Genomic DNA, 13269 nt, shown 5'->3' on the forward strand with positions numbered 1-13269 from the left:
GGCAGAATTTTGGACCCTGGCCACCCCAGGAAGCAGAGAGGAGAAGTGTGGAGGCAATGCATTCCTTTCTCCTTCAGTCTCCGGGCTTTCTCCTCAATGAGGCTCCTGTTATTTGGGAACGCTGCATGTGTGTTTGTGCGTGTATGTGTAGGAAGGGCTCCAAAATTTTGAATCCCTTGTAATGGGATATGCAACACAAAATATAATAGTCTGTAGGACACGATAATACGAAGGAGTCCTGTATCAGAATCGGGACCATGTTTAAGAAATCTCAGAACACTGGTAAACCACCATGATATCCCCAGAAAATGGTAGAAACAAGAGACTACTCTGAGTGTAGCAAATACCAGAAAGGGCAGGAGTAGCTTTGTTCTCTCAGTGCCGCAATCCCGTTTCGCCTTAGGAGAAAGGAATCAGACTTCATACACCATATACGCAAGGGGAATTTGATAAGTTTGACAGTTAAGTGCAACCTAAAACGTTAAAAAGATTCAGCCCTCAGGACAGACTCATTCAGGTGGGCTAATGTAAGGTGAGATCCAGAGACAGCAGAAACCCTCTGACTGCAGGACTCCAGCTTCAAACCGAAATTTGCAGGAAACTGAACGTACCCCAAATCTGCAGTGAGGAACAGCTTTTGTTCAGGTATCACATGTGCTCCAGCAACTCCCACACGCACCTCAAAGACTCCACACTCAACACACTAACATTCTCAGGAGATTGCAACAAAGTGACAACATGCTATAATGTTACAGAACCATTGCTAGACTATTGTATAGCTGTGGTTGCATATAATCAGTCACTGAAAGCATCACAGAAAGGCCAAAACTTTGCAAGACTGAGCAATTGCTCCAATAAGCCTCAAACAATGTAAATGCAGATTAAAAAGGAAAAAATAAAGTTTTTACTACATTTTAAGTGGCGTTAGGGAAAAAGGCACCAATATAGTTGCTGATTACTATCTTCAACATAGGTGGCAATTTTGGTAATGGCAATGAATGCACATGCACACCCCTTAAGCTGTAATATCACTGCATTTGTACTTGAACTAAATGAAATACAAATCAAGACATATTATTTAAATAGCTTCCTCTTTATTGACATGTAATGACAACACAAAGTTGCAGTTACACATACGCATCTGAACTTTAAACAGCTGGTACAACAACGAACATGAAGTCCCCAAAGAATATCCCCATCTCTCCAGGTGAAATAAAGCCTCTCCTCTCCTCACAGATCAGAGAATACACATCCACACACTTGTTCTTGCATACAGTACATATGTAAGTCATATTCCTTTATTCATACCTGTGCCTGTGTTTGTGCTTGTGAGCATGTGGAGGTCTGTGTATGCATGCTTTTGGGATCATACAACACAATCAATTCAAGCATACAACACTGTGCATTAAAATGCATCCCATGACAGCATTTAACATTTGCGCTTCAACAGAACCAAAACAGTTCAAAACTCCCTTTCTGTGTTGCCACAACAAATTCTTTCCAAGCTTATATCCCTTTCTATTGCCTCTCAAACTTGCAGCTCAGCCCTGGCCTCCTCTCTGCCCTCAGGGTTACAAGGGTGTGTAACTGTCACACTCTAACCTGAACAGACTCATACCTGCTCTCCAGCCACGGTCCTCGGCTACCCCACCCGTCCCCGACCCTCCTCTTCACTTCAACTACTTACGTCAGCCACCTGTTTACGACATTACATGACACTCTCTCAAAGCCGAACCACTCACAGGAAAACAAACAGCGAACACAAGGTTGCCTCTTTCAGAAACTGTCTACAAAAATAACCTTAAACTTTTGGGACATGAACTGAGTGTGTGTGCACGTCTGTGTTTGTGTGTGTGAGTGTGTGTGTGTCTGTCTGTGTGTGTAAGTCATCATGCGAAGAGATTGTGCTTTGTTGAAATGACATTCCAGACATACTTGGAGAATACACATGCACACTTGCACTGCAACTGCAACATAAACTGCATTAACAGTCTAAGCCCCAGGTTAAAAAAGTGAGTCTATAGAAACTGACCCTTGTTCACAGTATCCTTTTGGGTTTTTTTCCTCTTTCCTCCTCCACTAATCTACACAATCATGTGCGATCACTTGCTTCAAAACAGACAGCAGTACCTGGCCCACACTTGGGTAGGGAACCCAACAGCCGCACTGCTCAAAGGCAATTGTTTCCAGACAAGAACATTCATTCTCTCTCCACAGCAAGTTGTTCACACTTACTGGGCTGAAGGCTTTGTATCCCTTTCAACGTTGATTCAGTACCTATTGCGCTACTATCACTGATCGTTAGCATCTTCATTATTGCTTTCATTGCCAGTCTTTTCCCAGCTTTTTGCACAGAGTTCAGTTTGTTTGTTTCTCTTGAGGTTAGCAGTCATCGTCACACGCTGTGAGGAAGTGCTCCAGAGTTCCTCAGCGACAAAGACTTCTGCTTCAAAAGCGAGCCTAAATGGAAACTGGACATCACTGAACTAAACATAAAGGTGAGAGAAAAATAAACGTATCCCTCCGTCTTGCAACACAAATATACAAAAGAAAATATACAACTTTGAGCTTCTGAATGTCCGAGAGGTTATCACTTAATAAATAACAAATTAAAAAAAAAAATAGGTAGGAAAGAGTGAGTCTCTTGTTCCCTTGGCGCCCTGCGGTCTGTTCCAGCTGATGACAGGGGGAACTGGGCGGGGGGGGCTACACGTTGGAGACGCTGTGCGCGTCGCGCGCCTGACGGATGCCGTACAGCCACTTGATGACGCGCGCGTTCCTCTCGATGACGGAGATGCCGTAGGGCGCGCGCTCGGCGGGCGGGGCCTCGTCGTCCTGCCCCGGGCGGCTGTGCTGCGACGGGGCGCCGCACTCCGAGCTGGGCGTGCTGACGCTGCGCAGCTTCGACACCGACACGATGTCCGAGTTGGCGCGCGTGAAGTGCTCCACGCCCATGCCCTCCACCTCCTCCGGGTCCAGCCCGCAGTAGTTGAAGAAGCGCTCCAGGTCGGCCGTGGCCCGGGAGTAGCGGTCGCTCAGGTCCGACTTGGAGCGGTGCAGCGACGGGTGCTTGCGCACCGAGCCCGGGCCGTCCCGCCGGGAGCTGCGCGAGCTGGTGGAGGACAGGCGGGTGAAGGCGGGCGAGGCCGGCGGGATCATGCTGCGCAGAAGCAGGGGGCTGGAGGGCAGGCAGGACTGCGGGAGGGGAGGGGGCGGGACGGCGGGGACCGGGGACGCCTGCGCGGGAGCTGGTGCGGCAGGCTGGGGCTGGGGCGGGGGCGCCTGCGGCTGGGCCACCTGCCGTTTGGGAGGCTGCGGCTGCAGCGGAGTCCTCTGCGGCTTCCGCACCTCCTGAGGCCGTACGTCCACCCGGCGCACCGTCACTGTGTTGGGGGAGCCGCTCCCCGGGGAGCCGTACCCGCTGGGGACCGCCATCCTCACGGCCCGGGCGGGCACGGGAGGGGGGCGCTGGTTCTGGTCGTCCGGCATCTGTCTGTTGAGCGGAGAGGAGGAGGAGGACGAGCAGGAGGAAGAGTTGCCGGTGCGCTGCTGGAGATTCCTCTCCAGGCCGTGGGCGGGCTTGCTCTTGCTCGCGGACAGGGCCGAGGGGGAGGAGGGGGGAACGTCGCACACGTTGATGAGGTTGTTGAGGATCTCCAAGTTGAGGGGCGCCCCCCTGCGCCCGGCACCGCAGCTGCCCTCCGCCTCCCCGGGCCGGCGTGGGACCTTGCGGGCCGGGGGGCTGTTGATCTGGCACTGCAGCATCATGCTGGGCGACAGCAGGGGCTTGCGGATGATGGGCGGCTTCACCGGCTCCTGCTTGGTGCTGGCCACCTGCTGGCTCTTCACGTACTTGGCCTTGTCGGCCTCCAGGCGCTCCACCGCGCTGGGCTTGCGCGCCCCGGCCTCCGGCGCCCGCCGGAAGTAGTCGGGTCCCTTGTTGAGGATGCGGAAGGGCATGGCGGAGGTGAAGGGGGCGCCGGCCATGCGCCCGTCCGAGGGCCGCAAGGTTTCAACAGGCATGCTGGAGAGGGGATGGGGGGTTGGCTGACCCAAGTCCTTTTTGTGCTCAGAAATGTCCCAATTCAAAGGGGGCTCCGGTATTCTCTACTTTTCTTCCCAGGCTCTAAAAGTTTCTTATTGGCCTTTCTGCTGCCCCTTCTCTTCCTTTTATTCCTCTTCTTCTGGTCTATTATCTCGGTTCGTCCAGGCCTCCTTCACTGAAAGACTGCCCGTCTCACAGGGTCAGGAAGGGTCGCATTCCACATCAGTCGGGCTCAATGGCCTCGAGCACCAGAGGTTAACAGTGGCAGCTCCCTTTAAGAAAGCCGCCGGCGGACTCCGATGCCGATTAGGGCTGGTCGAATCTCCCACGGTCAGAGCCTGGTCTCCCTCAGCTCCTTTTCAAGATGCCGCGCTCTTCCGCTGGCTTGCTGGGGCTCGTCAGGCTCTCTCCTTGAGCGGCGGATACGGGCTGGAGCTCCTGTGGAGAAACAGAAGACGCTGTCAAGCAGGAGCCGAGCGGCACACTGAGCCCTCTGCCTCCACATTAACAAAGCACACTACAGCCCTTGACTGAAGACAGACACCCTTTTTAATATCAAGTCTGGCTCCTCCCCCTACACTCTCAGATCCTCCACATGCTGTGTGTATAGGCGACCAATCACACGGCTGCCACGACTTCTCAACGGCCGGCTTAGTGACTTAGGGGTGGGGGTTGGGGGGTAGGGGGCTGGAGCTGCCTTCCTATTGGCTGTGGCAAAAGGATTCCAACCAATTACACCCCCTCCCCCCACTGACAACAAACACTCCCACTGAATTTTCATTCAAATCAAATTCTTTGAAAGGCAGGAGCAAGAGAAAAAAGGAAAAGAGAAAGAGAAAGAAAAAAAGGGAAAACAGCTGTAGTTCTTTACATTGAGCTGTACCAACCTCTGCACGGTTAAGAAAACAATTATTCCGTACAAGAACATTCATTCTGTTACATTTTTTGAATGAGCTGTAACTGAGCAATCATATATTAACAGTTCAAGACAGTACATAATAAGCGCTTCAGAGTATGTTAATATATACTGTCTTGAACATGTTGCTAGAAGTCCCTCCACCCAGTCCCTCATATTCCTCTAACGGATGGGAGAATCAGCTGCCTCGCGTAGATGAACTATTTTTACTAAAGCCCCCTGGACCTTTTCCTTCACTATAAACAAAACAAAACTCTCTTCCTGCTTCTGTGTCAAGCGAGAGAGGGTAGATTAGACCTCTCAGCTCCATTTTGATCCCCGGCTTCAAGGGAATCAAGTGCCGTCTCGTTGCCGTTACACTATTAAACCTTCGGATTACATCAGACCCAGAGCTGCTCGAATTTTCATCATCCGTGCATTTTAATTAATCTTTTTATAGACTGTCGGTTTCCAAAGACCACAGCCCCCCCCATGAGGACAGGCAAAACAGCAATGACTCCATTTCATCTTCTGCGTGTGTGAGAAAGTGTTTTCAACACCTATATCAGGACTTGCTGCACCTCCTTGTCACCTTTTAAAAGTAGTACCTGAGTAGTATGACAGGACCCACAGAGTCAAAAACTATCCCTTCTTTTTTCAGTAGTATCTACATACAGTATATTTCCACTGCACCAGTATCAGATAAGCAAGCCAATTTTGGGTGGCTTTTAAACGTACAAAGTGTTTTTTCTGCCGCGCTCCCCTATGATCTAGGAGATAAATGATTCATCGCGGTAAACAAAGGCCCCTAATCTGCTCAGAGGCATTTTGAACACTGCGATGGTGTAAATAGGGTGGAATCTGGATCAGCGCTTGCTTCCCCTCCTCTACTGTTCCGGGCTAACCAGGTCAGCACACGCTCCCTGTATGTCTGCTGCGAGACTCCTGGCACAGAAACGCCACTTCAGAACCATTGTCGCAGCAGCGGCTTTTAATAGAAGCCGCAGTTGCTCCAGGCCGGCTGGGCTTTCGGGGGCGTCTGGGCCGCGCGGCGCGGGCCTCTATGTCGGCTGCTCCTTTTTGATGCCAGTGTCATGTTTTTTGCCCCCCTTCCCCCATGCTTCTTTTTTTAGTAGCACTTACGTTGAGCGCTACTATGGTGTCAGATGTGCCGATAATCTGATATAAACGACTTCCAAAAACTAACCGGGACTGCGTACCTCAACTTCATTCTCACTTCCTTCCCCCCTTTAAAACTCGCTGCTCCGTCATGCCAAACATGCTTAATCCCTCCACACCCTGTTTATAAACCTCCTGCGCAGTTTACCGCTACATGTGAGCTGCTGTGTGGTAAACACAGGATGTAATCATGTGTCCAACAGGACCCATTGTGCCAGTCATTCTGGTAAGCCAGCCCTGTTTTCAGTGTTTAACTAGGAAATGGACTCCCACACAATGCAACACAGCCTCCAAACCCTAAAATTAAATCACATGGTAGCTTTTGTTTTTGTCAGCTGCACTTGCATGACCCATGCATTTCAACCATGGCACACCAACAATAACAAATAAAAGTGCAAAACATTCCTCTGAATTGCTTCAGGTGCACTGTACCATTGTCATGTAAGAGGTCCTTTTAAGACACCCCCGCCCCCGCCCGCTTACCTTTTGGCCCAGTGCAGCCAACCACAGTGAGCAGGAATGCAGCCTGCGTTTGGGACCCTGGCAAACTGCGAATAGTGCTGTCACAGCCCTGCCCAGGCAGGAGAGGTGTGAACGGATCCAAATAAAGGCTCCAGCAAAGTGCCAACTGCACAAGAGGAGAACAGGAACGCTTTCCAGCGGAGACAAGTACACCTCCAATGTCATGCAAATACAGCCAAAAGTTTTGGAATGCCACTCCAACGTTCGACGATGTCGACAGAGGTCTGGTATGTCGGTGGGGCCACGAAGAGAGCCCGCAGCACCACAAAGCGTATGTGTGTGCACAAAGTTAAAAAATGATTCTGCAGTAATGTTTTCCAGTCTGTCTGTGAGCAAGGTTCACCGCTTTACCCATTTGACATCACGTGTAATGACACACCGAATGAGGTGCTCACGGGGAAAAATGACCAGCCACGTGCAACTCTTTTGCCACTCCAACCCTGGGAAATGCAGCCAATCCTACCACCCTTCAGCTGGAAAACTGCTGAGGGTATACCTCACCACAGGCCTCTGCTGGAGAAATGGGGAGTAAGAACTTATAATTAAAGGGAGCCGCACAACTGGAAGCAGTTTGCTGCTCTTATAATATCTATCTATTGCCGCCTGGACATGACACACACCAGGCACGGGCCCGCGACAAGGGGGAGGGGATGAGGGTAGATCAGGCGTGAGCTTTCATAGCCCACGGACTCGTTTCTTGCAGAATACAAGCAGAAGATGAAGTAAGCCTCTTCAGCAAATGCAATGCATTTGTTTTTGTAAAGCAATGCAGATGGAGTTGGCTGTGTGTGTGTGTGTGTGTGTGTGTGTGTGGGAGAAAGAGAGAGAGTGAGGTGGGCCACTCCTGCTGCCCATTGGAACACTGACCTCTCCAGGCTCTCACATGCAAAAGCAACCAAAACAAACACACACCATTAGGGCAGGAAACAGAGTGGGCTTCTGTGGCCAAGCTTCACTTCCAGTACAGTGCACCCCCCCCCCCCCCATCCCACCCATTCTTTTTTATTTCACCATGTTTGTATTTTACAGGGGTGAGGAGGGGGGGGGGGTTCATTTCTCAGATACAGGGCATGTGTTGGAGTCCGTGGGGGGTGGGTTATGAAGGACTGTTAGGGAAAACATGATATACACACTGTCAACCACAGCGACAGAGTGACTAAAAAACAAGCCCTTGGCAAACTGTGGAAATAAAATCACTTTTTGTGTTAATTAAAAACCAGCTTCTGGTGCTGTGGTGCTATATTAAATTAGCAGGTTCTCCAGGACTGCACTGTTTGACAGAGTGACTCTCTGCTGCGTGTGTGAACAAAGTCACGCCAACCGTGTGCAAGTCTGCTAGGAAAGTTCTTTTCGTTTTTCTCCCTTAACAGTAACGCTGGGTATCTGACCTCTGAGAAAATGACTTATCTGAACAGTGCATGATCCCAGCAGCAAGGCAGCATTTTGGACATGACTTCCCGTGAGGGATTCAGACCCGAGGTTCAGTGACCTAAGCGCCACTTTTCAAGGTCTCCAAAGGCCAGCAAGGTCATGTTTGGTGGCACATGAGCTGAGACTCTAGGCAAAAGGTCCTAAAGGTCTTCAGCTGTAGGAGGACCCAAACCAAACAGCAAAGGACAATGCAGCTGCTCCCTGGGACACCCCCACTCCCCCCAAAAACTAAACCCTCAACAGGACAAACTCACCTATGAAACGCAGTCATCTGACCACAAAGCTTGTTTTTGCAGCACAGAAACATCCCCCCCACCCCCAATTACTGTCTGCGTTTCTGGCCTCTGGACATCCTCAATATTCATTTTCTCTCACATTCATCATTAACCGCTCTGTGTGGTTCCCTGCAGAACCCGACAACTCGAGTCCCCTCCCCCTTCCTGGCCCCCCAGCCCACACAGGCACCCATTGGTCAGGCCTAACAGAGTCCTGCGTGCGCGACCCTGGACAACATGCTGCCTAAAGCTAACAAGATAATCAGATCCGAGCAGGTGGTGCTGCTGTCCCAAGGGAAATAAGTCACTTATCACAGACAAACGGACGCTCTCGTCTGCAGCGTGTTTACTTTTGGTCTACTTAATTGGAAGAGACGAAGAAATAATACAACAAAAATCCTGCGGGCATTCTGCACGTCGTCTCAGCCCACGGGCAGCGCAGCCATTACCTAACAGCACCTGAGAACCACACGGAAGTCGAGCACCTTTTCCCACGAGTCGGTCGGCCACGGCAACCGCACGAAAGCATTCTGTGCATTGCTCTCATTCCTCCCTCCCCCAACAACACAGTACTGGAGACAGGAGAGAACGACGGCATGGAGGGGGAGAGAGAGAAAGAGAGAGAGAAAGAGTGCAGCTGCGCTCTCAACAGGTTATTGATCCAATTTAATCGGATTACTCCACATAACTTATCGACAACTGGTCAATGACCACGGTCCTAATAGGATGTTGACCCAGCCGCTTTTTTTTTGTCCCTGCCTGGCACCTCTAGCTTCGGCATACAGACAGGGGGCTTCCACACGCCTCACCGAGCGAGGTCGTCCAGCGGATCTGTCTGACGACAGAGCTTTTCGGCCTGGAAAAACTCCCCCTGCTATTAATGCATTCCAAAGACACACGGGCGGGCGCATAAACACGCACGGCTGTGTGTACGTAGGCAGTGGCAATGTGTTGTTTTTGCCCCTTTCCCGCCCCCCTGCGCTCAATCTGCACCCAGTTTCTATGGAACGTGTCCACAGCAGTGGCAACAAAATCATTAACCCCTGGCCCGGGGCATAAGCTTTCTGCCACAGGCCGACTCCTTGTAAAGTCCGAAGTACCAGTCTGACAGCATGCTGGGAGCAGGCTGGTTTCGTTTGCTTTGCTGTCATCCAGAGGAGACACACTGGTGCAACCACCACAGCAGCAAAGGACAGGGGAAGTACAGAGCAGAGAGGACATGTTCAATCCAACATAACTTGTAACCATTTGTTCTTAGGTTACAGTTCCACAGTTTTGAACTAAAACAGCCACAATGTCTCTAGTGTTCCCCAAAACAGCAATACCAAAACTAGTCAAACTGGCACCAAAAATATTTAAGACAGCATTTATGAGAACTGCATTTCCACATTACCAGACATGGAAAATGCTGACATCAACATGACACTGAACACATATGTATAAACAAGACAAAAATGATTTTAAAAAGCCTTAATTCAGCAAGTGAGACTGTCCAATATTATCAAGGCCAGATGTACAGTATTTATAGATAGAAAAATTCCAACCTCAGGACCACAGGAGCCAGAGAAAAAGAAATTATGGCTGCATTATGCCAAGTACGATTTTTGTCACCTTAATTTTGAGAGGCAGTTGGGAACAAGTCTGTTTAGTCAGACTATGACAAATACTTCCCTTACCAAACATATGCAAGTACATACACCTACATGGCAACAGGAGACAAGAGTCAAGTCCCTACATGTGGAACATGTCAAAATTCCATAGCACTGTAACAAAAAACGAATGCCATGTCAGAATGTAAAATATATATATATACACATACAAATTTACATTCACACACACACACACACACACACTAATATTATATATATATATATATATATATATATATATATATATATACCTACATTATCAACATGTATACCCACACATACACATATAGATCTAGATACATAAATACAGACACACACATGCAAGTGATAGTTTTCTCAAGTCTTCATGAAGTTTGGAAGTGAGAAATAACACCCCATTACACATACACAGACACCATGCCAAACACCATGACACTGTTCAATTCACTCCTCCAGCTCTGACTTACTTGTGTGTGCGTGTGGAATCTTCAGCAAAGGAGGAGAATTCCAGAAAGGAACTCTTGCCCCTCAAGAGTCCACACTAGTTGACGAAAGCTCTTCGAAAAGCAGCGCCCTGGTGAGTGTTGAGCTTGTGTGTGCGCGTGTAAGTCTGTGGGAGAGAGAGCACACAAACCTGTACTACCCTGCAGGGCGCTCAGCTAAAATACTCCTCCTCCCCACTTCTGCCGAATCAGGAAGAACCACTCTGAGGCCAGGAAGCAGGTCCCTTCCCTCTAGTCACATGACTTTTTTTTTTTTCTCTTTTGGTGTGATTATGTAGTCCCTCCTTTACCTGCTACTATCGCGTGGGTTGAAGGGCTGTGAATAAGCAACTGTTCCAACATTCCACAGTCCAACCATGGTCAGTCATTGAACTCCCCCTTCCTCCCTGGTTCAAACACATGCACACTCACTTCCTGGCAGTCCTCTCCCGTATTTTTCAGAAACCTTTCCAACATGCGCACCTTCCTACCCTGAGGCAGGAAGTGCTGTAATTGTGGTCACTCTCCCCTGGCTGCGTAGTATAAACGCTACACTTCAAGTCCTGTATGGGGAGTGGGGCTTGGGCAGTGTGTGGGAGAAAGGAAAAAAAAAAAATCCAATCAAAGTGTCACTAAGGAAGCCACTAAGGAAATCCCCTCAGGAAGGCTTTTTATGACATACCTGGGAAACACAATAAAAGACTGCAGACAGTGTGTCCACCTAATTTACGGTCAGCTGTAAACAGGCAATGGTTTCCGAACACTGAGAATTACGGTATGCGTTTCCAATTTGGGGGTCATACTGTAACACTTAGATAAAGTTGACTGTGTGCATTTGCACAACATTGACAGGTGTAATGCCAATCTATTGCCTATGGCCCTTTTCAGCAGACTAAGTGAAAGTATAACATATGTGAATGAGCAAAGCGGTGACTCATTCCAAGGTTATTTTTTATACTATCAGAGTCTCAATATCCATTAGAGCATTAACAGAATGTAGAAAACTCATTTTAACATAGTACTACCTTTCATGATTCCAGTACTGCATCCATCTCTACAAACCTTCCTGTGAAGGAATTCAACCTAGCCTATAGTTATTACCATGGCTAATTTCCTGCTAAAAGCATGCCAACATCCTTACCTGGAAGCAATAATTTTCCCCGTTCAATCAAATTCCTTATTCAGCAGTAAGAGTAGTTTGAAACAGCTGCTGTCCAAGCACTACAAAGACAGGCCCCTCTCTAGGTAATCACAACAACAATGGATCAATAAGAGGGTGTCGCATTTAATGTACAGATGGCAGAGAGCAGCAACCTAGTGGTCCGTTTTGTGATCTGACCACATTATGAGGTTAATACAGCTTAATGTGTCCTACTATTTAAGGTGCTCATAGATACATCACTAAGGCTTATGAACCCCTCACGAGAGCGTTATAGTGAGAGATGATGTTGGTCCCATACACCCAGTGTACTCCTGGCTTGAGGACAAGTAAGCTTTTGCCTGTGAAAGACCAGCTGAATCCTGGGAAGAGTGAAGGTAATGGTGGTGTTCAGGTCAGTTACAGAAAGAGAAGCTTTAAGACAGTAGGCACATGTACTAGAGCACAATAATACAGGGGAAAAAAAAAAAAAACACGGGTAGGTGGAGAGGAGGGGGGGTTCAGAGACTAGAAAGGGAGGACTGCCATGGGCAGAAACTGGCGATAAGAATTGAGTCAGTCTGACATTGTGAAACTCTTAAGTTTTCCTTCTCCACTGACACACAGCAGAGGAAATACAGGACTTCCACTCTAACACACACACTAATCCTGTCTGGTCTGGCGCTTCCCCATCAGTTCGCATTAGTCACAGCACCCCGTCGGCACAGGACTTGTAGTGGCATCACAAACAGGAATCAGAGCCTTACTGGGAATGCCTCCCGACTCTAGACGGGATGGGCAACGATGATCCACTTTAAAGTTGTTTCTGCAACAACGGCAACATTGCCAGCTACTTGATAACACTGCAGAAACAGTCTGAATGATATATTCACCTCTCACGCCTGCAGCCACACATCCTTGTGTGATTTATGACAGATTAAAAGTGCGTGGAATTCAAGCACTGAATGCAAAAAATGAAAACTGAAGTTAAACTTAAGGGTGTTGAGCTCTGAATATTTTTTGCCCACTGTGCCTCCAATGTGCTCCTATTGCTAAGTTAAAGGGCATACTTCAAAAGGGAAATGCAATGTCCTTTGTCCATGTACCATTGTCATATGTTTCCGACATCCGCATTGTGCTACTGTTTGTTTTCGCCTCCTATGTCGTATCCATGTAATTAAAGCATTTTCAAGTTATTCTGTTGTAGGTCAAGCCCTAGTAAGGAGACGTCCAGCCAAACTGGCCCATAGCGGAAATGACTGACACACCCAAACGGCCCCACTATCCCACCACAACCTCAACCTGAAAAAACCTGTACACAATACAAACCTGTAGTGGATTAGGTGTGGGGCAATCTCCTCCTTTCCTTTGAAATGTGTACCACTGGCCTGTGGGAGCGGGTACTCCCCAAAAAGAATGACCCACTATCCCTTGATACCAACCCACAGCAGTAATACGCTGCCATAGGACACCCTGTAACTTTCTCTAATCATAGAAATAAGAAGTAAAAATAGGCAGGGGAAGACTGTGTATAGCAGGCCTCTAAAAACACCAAACAAGACCACATCAGCAATGCTCTGGGCTAGCTATACGGCAAATGCACATTACATCATAGTCGGTGACAAAATACAGAATTTCCAACCACCACAGGCGCCATGTACATTTCAGTGAGCC

General features: G+C 48.7%; 1 protein-coding gene across 1 annotated transcript; it reads right to left on the reverse strand.

The window, feature by feature from the left end:
* Window positions 1-1091: 1091 nt before the first annotated feature.
* wu:fa11c10 (protein FAM110B) lies at window positions 1092-10629 on the reverse strand. The gene is made up of 2 exons (XM_036532415.1): window positions 10443-10629; window positions 1092-4483 (listed from the first exon to the last, which is right to left on the reverse strand). The coding sequence occupies exon 2, from the start codon at window positions 4021-4023 to the stop codon at window positions 2707-2709; it is 1317 nt and encodes a 438-aa protein (XP_036388308.1). The 5' UTR covers window positions 4024-4483; window positions 10443-10629; the 3' UTR covers window positions 1092-2706.
* Between the last annotated feature and the right edge of the window lie 2640 nt (window positions 10630-13269).

The sequence above is a fragment of the Megalops cyprinoides genome, chromosome 7, assembly GCF_013368585.1.
Source record: "Megalops cyprinoides isolate fMegCyp1 chromosome 7, fMegCyp1.pri, whole genome shotgun sequence".
Classification (NCBI taxonomy): Eukaryota; Metazoa; Chordata; class Actinopteri; order Elopiformes; family Megalopidae; genus Megalops; species Megalops cyprinoides.

Excerpts from the sequence above, each read along its gene's own strand:
- wu:fa11c10 (XM_036532415.1), bottom strand. The coding sequence starts at position 4,023 with ATGCCTGTTGAAACCTTGCGGCCCTCGGACGGGCGCATGGCCGGCGCC.